Source organism: Triticum dicoccoides, chromosome 3B (assembly GCF_002162155.2).
Source record: "Triticum dicoccoides isolate Atlit2015 ecotype Zavitan chromosome 3B, WEW_v2.0, whole genome shotgun sequence".
NCBI lineage: Eukaryota > Viridiplantae > Streptophyta > Magnoliopsida > Poales > Poaceae > Triticum > Triticum dicoccoides.
Window position 1 is genome coordinate 196,350,281 of NC_041385.1, and position 12,005 is coordinate 196,362,285.

The 12,005-nt window shown below is 41.8% G+C and overlaps 1 protein-coding gene across 1 annotated transcript; it reads right to left on the bottom strand.

Moving 5' to 3' along the window:
- Positions 1–8,383: 8,383 nt before the first annotated feature.
- On the bottom strand, positions 8,384–9,081 carry LOC119281139. The gene is made up of 2 exons (XM_037561753.1): positions 8,707–9,081; positions 8,384–8,625 (listed from the first exon to the last, which is right to left on the bottom strand). Exons 1-2 carry the CDS (start codon positions 9,035–9,037, stop codon positions 8,459–8,461), a joined length of 498 nt encoding a protein of 165 aa, XP_037417650.1. The 5' UTR covers positions 9,038–9,081; the 3' UTR covers positions 8,384–8,458.
- Between the last annotated feature and the right edge of the window lie 2,924 nt (positions 9,082–12,005).

Sequence of the window (12,005 nt, forward strand, 5' to 3'; positions counted from 1 at the left end):
GTGGTCGAAATTTGAGTCTTACTCAATTTCACACCTTTGCAACACAGGCAAGAACTCTTTCTTTGACTGTTCCATTTTGAACTACTTCAAAATCTTGACAAGGTATGTATTTATTGAAAAACTTATCAAGCGTCTTGATCTATCTCAATAGATCTTGATGCTCAATATGTAAGTAGCTTTACCGAGGTCTTTCTTTGAAAAAAAAACTCCTTTCAGACACTCCTTTATGCTTTGCAGAATAATTCTACATTGTTTCCGATCAACAATATGTCATTCACATATACTTATCAGAAATACTGTAGTACTCCCACTCACTTTCTTGTAAATACAGGCTTCACCGTAAGTCTGTACAAAACTATATGCTTTGATCAACTTATCAAAGCATATATTCCAACTCTGAGATGCTTGCACCAGTCCATAGATGGATCGTTGGAGCTTGCACATTTTGTTAGCACCTTTAGGGTTGACAAAACCTTCTGGTTGCATCATATACAACTCTTCTTTAAGAAAACCATTAAGGAATGCAGTTTTGACATCCATTTGCCAGATTTCATAAAATGTGGCAATTGCTAACATGATTCGGACAGACTTAAGCATCGCTACAGTTGAGAAAATCTCATTGTAGTCAACACCTTGAACTTGCCAAAAACCTTTTTGCGACAAGTCGAGCTTTGTAGATAGTAACACTACTATCAACGTCCGTCTTCCTCTTGAAGATCCATTTATTTTCTATGGTTTGCCGATCATCGGGCAAGTCCACCAAAGTCCACACTTTGTTCTTATACATGGATCCTATCTCAGATTTCATGACCTCCAGCCATTTTGCGGAATCTGGGCTCATCATCGCTTCCTCATAGTTCGTAGGTTTATAATGGTCTAGTAACATGACTTTCAGAACAGGATTACCGTACCACTCTGGTGCGGACCGTACTCTGGAAGACCTACGAGGTTCTGTAGTAACTTGATCTGAAGTTTCACGATCATCATCATTAGCTTCCTCACTAATTGGTGTAGGAATCACTGGAACTGATTTCAGTGATGAACTATTTTCCAATTCGGGAGAAGGTAAAGTTACCTCATCAAGTTCTACTTTCCTCCCACTCACTTATTTCGAGAGAAACTCCTTCTCTAGAAAGGATCCATTTTTAGCAACGAATCTTGCCTCCGGATCTATGATAGAAGGTGTACCCAACAATTTCCTTTGGGTATTCTATGAAGACGCACTTCTCCGATTTGGGTTTGAGCTTATCAGGATGAAACTTTTTCACATAAGCATCGCAACACCAAACTTTAAGAAATGACAACTTTGGTTTTTTGCCAAACCACAGTTCATAAGGCGCCGTCTCAACGGATTTCGATGGTGCCCTATTTAAAGTGAATGCAGCTATCTCTAATGCATGACCCCAAAACGATAGTGGTAAATCGGTAAGATACATCATAGATGGCACCATATCCAATAAAGTGCAGTTACGACGTTTGGACACACCATAACGTTGTGGTGTTCCAGGTGGCGTGAGCTGTGAAACTATTCCACATTGTTTTAATTGAAGACCAAACTCGTAACTCAAATATTTGTCTCCGCGATCAGATCGCAGAAATTTTATTTTCTTGTTACGATGATTTTTCCACTTCACTATGAAATTCTTTGAACCTTTCAATTATTTCAGACTTATGTTTCATCAAGTAGATATATCCATATCTGCTCAAATCATCTTGTGAAGGTCAGAAAATAACGATACTTGCCACGAGCATCAACACTCATTGGATTGCATACATTGGTATGTATTATTTCCAATAAGTCAGTAGCTTGTTCCATTGTTCCGGAGAACGGAGTTTTAGTCATCTTGCCCAAAAGGCATGGTTCGCAAGCATCAAATGATTCATAACCAAGTGATTCCAAAAATCCATCTTTATGGAGTTTCTTCATGCGCTTTATACCGATATGACCCAAACGGCAGTGCCACAAATAAGTTGCACTATCATTATTAACTTTGCATCTTTTGGCATCAATATTATGAATATGTGTATCACTATGATCGAGATCCAACAAACTATGTTCATTGGGTGTATGACCATTGAAGGTCTTATTCATGTAAACAGAATAACAATTATTCTCTAACTTTAAATGAATAACCGTATCGCAATAAACATGATCAAATCATGTTCATGCTCAACGCAAACGCCAAATAACATTTATTTAGGTTTAGCACTAATCCCGAAAGTATAGGGAGTGTGCGATGATGATCATATCAATCTTGGAACTACTTCCAACACTCATCGTCACTTCCCTTTCAACTAGTCTCTGTTTATTCTGTAACTCCTGTTTCGAGTTACTAATCTTAGAAACTGAACAAGTATCAAATACTCAGGGGCTACTATAAACACTAGTAAGGCACACATCAATAACCTGTATATCAAATATACCCTTGTTCACTTTGCCATCCTTCTTATCCACCAAATAGTCAGGGCATTTCCGCTTCCAGTGACCATTTCCTTTGCAGTGTAAGCACTCAGTTTCAGGCTTTGGTTCAGCTTTGGTCTTCTTCATGGGAGTGACAACTTGTTTGCCATTCTACTTGAAGTTTCCCTTTCTTTCCCTTTGTCCTTTTCTTGAAACTAGCGGTCTTGTCAATCATCAACACCTGATGCTCTTTATTGATTTCTACCTTCGTCGATTTCAACATCACGAAGAGCTCAGGAATCGTTTTTGTCATCCCTTGCATACTATAGTTCATCACGAAGTTCTAGTAACTTAGTGATGGTGACTAGAGAATTCTGTCAATCACTATCTTATCTAGAAGATTAACTCCCACTTGATTCAAGCGATTGAAGTACCCAGACAATCTGAGCACATGCTCACTAGTTGAGCGATTCTCCTCCATCTTTTAGCTATAGAACTTGTTGGAGACTTCATATCTCTCAACTCGGGTATTTGCTTGAAATATTAACTTCAATTCCTGGAACATCTTATATGGTCCATGACGTTCAAAACGTTTTTGAAGTCCCGATTCTAAGCCGTTAAGCATGGTGCACTAAACTATCAAGTAGTCATCATATTGAGCTAGCCAGACGTTCATAACGTCTGCATCTGCTCCTGCAATAGGTCTGTCACCTAGTGGTGCATTAAGGACATAATTCTTCTGTGCAGCAATGAGGATAAACCTCAGATCACGGATCGAATCCGCATCATTTCTACTAACATTTTTCAACACAATTTTCTCTAGTAACATATCAAAATAAACATATGAAAGCAACAACGCGAGCTATTGATCTACAACATAATTTGCAAAATACTACCAGGACTAAGTTCATGATAAATTTAAGTTCAATTAATCATATTACTTAAGAACTACCACTTAGACAGACATCTCTCTAGTCATCTAAGTGATCACATGATCCAAATCAACTAAACCATGTCCGATCATCACGTGAGATGGAGTAGTTTCAATGGTGAACATCACTATGTTGATCATATCTACTATATGATTCACGTTCGACCTTTCGGTCTCCGTGTTCCGAGGCCATATCTGTTATATGCTAGGCTCGTCAAGTTTAACCTGAGTATTCCGCATGTGCAACTGTTTTGCACCCGTTGTATTTGAACGTAGAGCCTATCACACCCGATCATCACGTGGTGTCTCAGCACGAAGAACTTTCGCAACGGTGCATACTCAGGGAGAACACTTCTTGATAATTTTTAGTGAGAGATCATCTTAAAATGCTATCGTCAATCAAAGCAAGATAAGATGCATAAAGGATAAACATCACATGCAATCAATATAAGTGATATGATATGGCCATCATCATCTTGTGCTTGTGATCTCCATCTCCGAAGCACCGTCATGATCACCATCGTCACCGGCGCGACACCTTGATCTCCATCGTAGCATCGTTGTCGTTACGCCATCTATTGCTTCTATGACTATCGCTACCGCTTAGTGATAAAGTAAAGCAATTATAGGGCGTTCGCATTTCATACAATAAAGCGACAACCATATGGCTCCTGCCAGTTGCCGATAACTTCGGTTACAAAACATGATCATCTCATACAATAAAATATAGCATCATGTCTTGACCATATCACATCACAACATGCCCTGCAAAAATAAGTTAGACGTCCTCTACTTTGTTGTTGCAAATTTTACGTGGCTGCTACGGGCTGAGCAAGAACCGTTCTTACCTATGCATCAAAACCACAACGATAGTTCGTCAAGTTAGTGCTGTTTTAACCTTCGCAAGGACCGGGCGTAGCCACAGTCGGTTCAACTAAAGTTGGAGAAACAGACACCCGCTAGTCACCTGTGTGCAAAGCACGGCGGTAAAACCAGTCTCGCGTAAGCGTACACGTAATGTCGGTCCGGGCCGCTTCATCCAACAATACCGTTGAACCAAAGTATGACATGCTGGTAAGCAGTATGACTTGTATCGCCCACAACTCACTTGTGTTCTACTCGTGCATATAACATCAACGCATAAAACCTAGGCTCTGATACCACTGTTGGGGAACGTAGTAATTTCAAAAAATTTCCTACGCACACGCAAGATCATGGTGATGCATAGCAACGAGAGGGGAGAGTGTTGTCCACGTACCCTCGTAGACCGTAAGCGGAAGCGTTATGACAACGCGGTTGATGTAGTCGTACGTCTTCACGATCCGACCGATCCAAGTACCGAATGTACGACACCTCCGAGTTCAGCACACGTTCAACTCGATAACGATCCCTGGACTCCGATCCAGCAGGGTGTCGGGGATGAGTTTCTTCAGCACGACGGCGTGGTGACGATGATGATGTTCTACCGACGTAGGGCTTCACCTAAGCACCGCTACGATATGATCGAGGTGGAATATGGTGGAGGGGCACCGCGCACGGCTAAGAAACGATCACGAAGATCAACTTGTGTGTCATGGGGTGCCCCCCTGCCCCCGTATATAAAGGAGCAAGGGGAGGAGGGCCGGCCAAGGAGGAGGAGGCACGCCCAAGGGGGGAGTCCTACTCCCACCGGGAGTAGTACTCTTCCTTGCCTAGTAGGAGTAGGAGAGAATGAAGGGGAAGAGAGAAGGGAAGGAAGGAGGGGGTGCGGCCCCTCCCCCTAGTCCAATTCGGACTAGGCCTTGGGGGGGTGCGCGACCTGCCCTAGGCAGCCCCTCTATCTTTCCCATATGGCCCAATAAGGCCCAATACTTCTCCCCGGCGAATTCCTGTAACTCTCCGGTACTCCGATAAATACCCGAATCACTCGGAACCTTTCCGAAGTCCGAATATAGTTGTCCAATATATCGATCTTTACGTCTCGACCATTTCGAGACTCCTCGTCATGTCCGTGATCACATCCGGGACTCCGAACAACCTTCGATACATCAAAACTTATAAACTCATAATAAAACTGTCATCATAACGTTAAGCGTGCGGACCCTACGGGTTCGAGAACTATGTAGACATGACCTAGAACTATTCTCGGTCAATAACCAATAGCGGAACCTGGATGCTCATATTGGCTCCTACATATTCTACGAAGATCTTTATCGGTCAAACCGCATAACAACATACGTCGTTCCCTTTGTCATCGGTATGTTACTTGCCCGAGATTCGATCGTCGGTATCCAATACCTAGTTCAATCTCGTTACCGGCAAGTCTCTTTACTCGTTACGTAATGCATGATTCCGTAACTAACTCATTAGCTACATTTCTTGCAAGGCTTATAGTGATGTGCATTACCGAGAGGGCCCAGAGATACCTCTCCGACAATCGGAGTGAGAAAACCTAATCTCGAAATACACCAACCCAACATGTACCTTCGGAGGCACCTGTAGAGCTCCTTTATAATAACCCAGTTATATTGTGACGTTTGGTAGCACACAAAGTGTTCCTCCGGTAAACGGGAGTTGCATAATCTCATAGTTACAGGAACATGTATAAGTCATGAAGAAAGTAATAGCAACATACTAAACGATCAAGTGCTAAGCTAACAGAATGGGTCAAGTCAATCACATCATTCTCCTAATGATGTGATCCCGTTAATCAAATGACAACTCATGTCTATGGTTAGGAAACTTAACCATCTTTGATTAACGAGCTAGTCAAGTAGAGGCATACTAGTGACACTATGTTTGTCTATGTATTCACACATATATTATGTTTCTGGTTAATACAATTCTGGCATGAATAATAAACATTTATCATGAAATAAGGAAATAAATAATAACTTTATTATTGCCTCTAGGGCATATTTCCTTCAGAAATTAGTATGAATCTTTTTGGTTTTTGGTTTAAAAATATTTTATCTCTTAATTGAAAAAATTGAATTAAAAATCTATTTTCATCATTAAATCCGTCTCGACGAGATCTTCAAAATTAGACCCCATGTTGATATGTTTCGACTTTTTTGCCCAAAAATTGGCATGATGTTTATACTGTAGTTGCCATAGTACTTAAACTAAAGTTGCCATGTGACAATTTTAGTTTGTAGAGCATGGCAATTTTAGTTTTTTGATGATGGCAATTCCAGTACTTTGACCATGAAAATTATTTTTTGTATGAACCATGGCAATTTTAGGTGCATCATGGCAATTTTAGTTTATGCTTCATGGCAAGTCTAGTTTCTTAATTCCCCGTTTTATAATATGTCAAAATTTACTTTTAGGACTGTGATATTTGGCACATGTGTGCCATATAAGCAAAACCGCCACACCTCTACTTCTTTAACTTTAAAGTACCACATGATCCCCTTCCTTTGACCCTGCATTCTCCCGAACGACCCCGCAAGCTCGCCCGAGAAACCTGCTTCTTCCGCACATCTCGCGCGCCCACCCTCAAGAAAACTGCCACTTCTTCACGTCTACCACATGATAAAAAAATATTGCGCATGTGGGATTCGAACCCACACCTCCTTGGCACCAAAGCGCGCCACCAAACCAACTCACCCTTAGGTAATTGTTGCTCAAACTAAAGAAACTAATCGTTTTGACCCCTTTTTTACAATTTTGTTACTACAAAAAGTACAGAAAATTACCACGATTTCCCCTCAGGACAAAGTTACCATGGTATTTGCATGCCAGTTATCAGGCCTGTGATGCGTAAGTTACCGTGCTATTTACATAGAACTTACCAGGTACTATGTTTCAACAACTACACCCTTTTAAAGTTACCATTGTGTTTTGTACACAAGTTATAAGGTCTTCGATGTGTAAAATACCGTGGTACTTACACATAAGTTATCAGGGTATGTGTACATCAACCTCGCCCCTGGTCAAAGTTACCATGGGGGATTGTACATGAGTTACCGGGTCTACAGTTCGTATATTATCATGATACTTATACCTAAAAACCTGGGTGTGTTTCGGTAACTTTTTCCATAGGTCAAAAATTACCACGATGTTTTTGCGCAACTTATCACGCCTATAGCAGGTCAAAGTGGGCTGTTTTTCGGGCCAACCCACGAGCACGTGTGCCCTTCATGACACTAAACATTATGTGGCTTTTCAGTGGCACACCATGTGTTGTGTTCATCTAAGAGGCCCGGCGAGGCGAGTGTATGTTTTTAACAACTTGTTTTCCTTTGGTAAAAAGTTACCATCATGTTTATATCGTAAGTTATCGGTTACACGGTTCTTATATTATCATGTTATTCACAAAAAAATTATCGGGGATGTTTTGAACAACTTTTTCCTGGGACAAAAAGTTATCATGGTGATTCTAGGTGACCTATCAAGCCCACAGTGCTTAAAATATCATGCTATTTACACAAAATTTATCAGAGGTATGTTTCAACAAACCCCACGCCCCAACGGGTCAAAAACTTATCATGGTGTTTAGTTATTGCAGTGCATATATTTTCATGCTATTTACACATAAAAAAACCAGGGGAGGGAGGTATAGCACCGTGCTATTTACACAGAAGATACCGGAGTATCTTTTTTTAAAAAATCTTCCATATGGTCAAAGTTACCATGGTGTTTCTACCTCAGTTATCAGATGTGCACTGCGTATATTACCATCTATTTACACATAAATTATCGGGTATCTTTTCACATTTTTCTTCCCCAATGGTTAAAGTTACCATGATTTTTGTATCTAAACTGTCAGGTCTATGGCGTGAATGTTATCGTGCTATTTACAGAAATTTCCGGGGCTGGGGTTCAACAAATTTCTTCCCAATGATCAAAGTTACCACGATGCTTTCACCAAAGTTATCACGCCTTCAGTGCTTATGACCATGCTACTTACACATAGGGTGTGTTTGGTTTGAGAATGAAGTGGGACAGAATATCATGGTTCCATTCCACTAGAATGGGTCGGTCCCGTTCTTGTGTTTGGTAAGAACATTTTTGAGGAATGGAATGGTTACATTCTGATGTTTAGTTTGAAAGATAGAATAGAATGGGATTGTTCATCTCACTGAATTGGATTCTGATAGAAAACTAAATTGAATGTAGACTGAACCCTTGATTGCAGTGATTCAGAGAACAGTGGTACATGACGCTGCAGTACAGAGGTATACAGGCTCCACCAAACCGTGTACATCACAAACATCAGGCTGAATATCCCCGTCAGACATTTCTTCGAACACATTGCCTTCGCTTTGCAACCTTGCTTGCTGCATCTTTAGACTGTGAGTCTCCTCAACTGGTTACCACTAGCAGTAGCTAATTGTCAGCAAACAAGGTCCAATTTTATCAACAGTCCGTACTTGGTAGGGAACATTACCGTGTAAATTGTTGATCCTTTTGGAGTAGAACGACTCACTGGAGCATGCTTGTGTTGAATGAGACTGGAGGAAGGGAAGGAAGAAACGGGGGTGCGGTGGCAGTTCGCGTCGGACTAGTAGTGGAGGAGACGCGAACAGGGCGGTAGCGCACATAGGCGAGCACCGGTGGAGCTCGCATGGCGCTGTGGTAGGACGACGAGGAGGCGTCCGGGTCGTGCGGCACGGCACGGAGCCCGACACCTTGCGCAGCAGCAACGATGCCATGGCTTGCCGTCGGACGGGCGGCGGCGGCAGGGCGGCGACCACTATATATGAGCCGCGATGCGACATCGCCTGAAGGAGAGGATGAGCGTGGAAAGGAGTGGAAGAACCGAAAAAAGTGGATCATGCTGCGATGCCGATCGAAGGGACACCGAGTGGTGTGGCAGTTTTGCAATCGGGCACAGGGTTGCCAAATACATATTTCGTTACTTTTAAATGCAGAAGAAAATAGCTGAAACATATCATAGCAACTTCAGTGTAAACATCATGGCAATTCATATGCAATAGACATGGCAACATTTAATAAAAAAATTGTCAAAATATACTGATATGAGATCTAGTTTCGAAGATCTCGTCGCGAGGGATTTAATGGTGAAAACGGATTTTCAATCGAATTTTTTATTTAAGAGATAAAACATTTTAAAAACTGAAAATCCAAAAAGATTCCCACATGCATGCATGCGGTGACGTGGTGCAGTCTGTGTGTCATAGGACATGTGGGCGGGTTTGGCTCCCACCACACGTGTGGGCGTTAGCGTTGTCCTTTTTTAATAGAGATCTTGCTGCAGAAAGGAGATATCGTGGGAAGCCAGTTCCATCATGTCACATGGGACGCGTGGCGTGTAACCAAGGCGGCGAACGCGTGCGGTGTTAATCCACCGACTTAACCATATTGTTTACCCATTTTTTTCTACAAAGTTTTGGTAAAAAAATAATTGTAATATGCACATACATGCATATGTCGTAATCAATACAGCCCAAAGAGAGGCCAGAACAGCGTGTTTTTCTTTTCTGGAAATACATAATATATTGCAGAATGTCTATTATGCAAAAACGAAAAGTCAACATGTAAATAAAAAAATATTAATGCAAGGAGAAAAGAGGGAATCGACCACCTCAAGCTTAGACTTTTGGCCTAGCTGGGTCTACTCATCGCTGTTACTGGTACATAGGAAGTGTGCGTGAAGAAGATGGCATGAGTGACAACTGCTGGGGTTGCGCATAAGGTGGTTGATACTATGGCGCATAGGACAGCTCGGTGTGGTGGGCGCTCGGAGCCCAAGATGTTGCGAACCCCTAGAGCTTATGGGAGAGCATGTTAATGTAGGTGCTGATGTGTTGGAGTGTCTGCTCGATGTTACCAACATGTTGCACTAGCTGTTGGAACTCTGGTTGAGGGATGAGTTGTTGTAGCCGCCAAAGGTTGTTGCGGCGCGTGTTGCTGCTCTCCTCTTCCATAGTCGTCGTCACCGACGACAACATCCCATGTAGTCTCCATGCCCTAATAGGGTCCTTGCCTCATTGATCTGCTCGAGCATGAGGACCAACTCATCACGATTCGTGCAACAAAAGCTAAAGGGAGAAGGAGGTGTACCAATTTCGTCCCTCCCATGACTAAAGGGCTAGAGTAAGACTGATCATTAGGATAGCCAATATTACCAGGCTTCATAAAAAAGAGTTAATCATGACAACCTTATTAAGCTTAGTGGAATCTCTGCCTACGCCCATAAGACTAGATAAATCAACGCCCAAGCGACGAATGATGTGGGTGATAACACCACCACAACGGGTGTAACTCAAGAATCTTGCACCTTCTACTTACGGATGTGTGCTATCATGCCTCCATGTGTGGCTTTATAGCAAAGCGAGGGTGAAGTGCGACGTGTAACACATGAAGGAAATATGCCCTAGAGGCAATAATAAAATTGTTATTTATATATTTCCTTATATCACGATAAATGTTTATTATTCATCCTAGAATTGTATTAACCGGAAACTTAGTACATGTGTGAATACATAGACAAATAGAGTGTCACTACTATGCCTCTACTTGACTAGCTCGTTAATCAAAGATGGTTAAGTTTCCTAGCCATAGACATGAGTTGTCATTTGATAAACGGGATCACATCATTAGGGAATGATGTGATTGACTTGAACCACTTTGTTAGCTTAGCACTTGATTGTTTAGTATGTTGCTATTGCTTTCTTCATGACTGATACATGTTCCTATGACTATGAGATTATGCAACTCCCGAATACCGGAGGAACACTTTGTGTGCTACTAAATGTCACAACGAACTGGGTGATTATAAAGGTGCTCTACAGGTGTCTCCAATGGTGTTTGTTGAGTTGGCATAAATCAAGATTAGGATTTGTCACTCCGATTGTTCGAGAGGTATCTCTGGGCCCTCTCGGTAATGCACATCACTATAAGCCTTGCAAGCAATGTGACTAATGAGTTATTTACGGGATGATGCATTATGCAACGAGTAAAGAAACTTGCCGGTAATGAGATTGAAGTAGGTATGATGATACCGACGATCAAATCTCGGACAAGTAACATACTGTGACGCCCGGGTAATTAAGCTACAGTGCTCCTCTGCTAATGATGCCACGTCACCTCAATTATAGTTGCTAATCTCGAGTTAGTTCGAAACCGATTCAAATTCAAGTTCAAAATCAGGCAAACAATAAAAGTCTTCAAATTTTAAAACTAAAATGTTCGGAGTGAACAAAATAATGCACAGGTAATTATTGTGGAGAAACCACAATTTTATAATATGTTAAAGGCTCTAGAGTAATTAAAACAGCAGCTGTGACAATTAATTAAATGCCTTTTATAATTAATAATAATGCAAACTATTTTTATTAGGTGTCAAACTTTTTGGGGCAGTAGAATAAATTATAACATTAATTTAGGAGTTGTATTTATATTTTATAAAACAGAAGTTAAAAGAATAAAATAGAAAAGAAAATAGATAAAGAAAAGAAAACAGAAAACAAAGCTAAAAAAAACCATAAAAATAGAAACACCCCCCCCACGCTGGGCCGAGCGGCCCAGCTAGCCTCCGCACCGGTCGGCCCACCAGGCCCAGCCGGCCCTCCTCTCTGGCCTACAAGGCCACCTCCCCGAACCCTATTCCCCACCCAAACCCTATCCACTCGCCCCCGCACCCCCCCACGTCGTTCCCCCCCTCCCGATCCGATCCAGATCGGGGCGAGACCCCCGTCACCCCCCCCACCTCGCCGGCGGCCC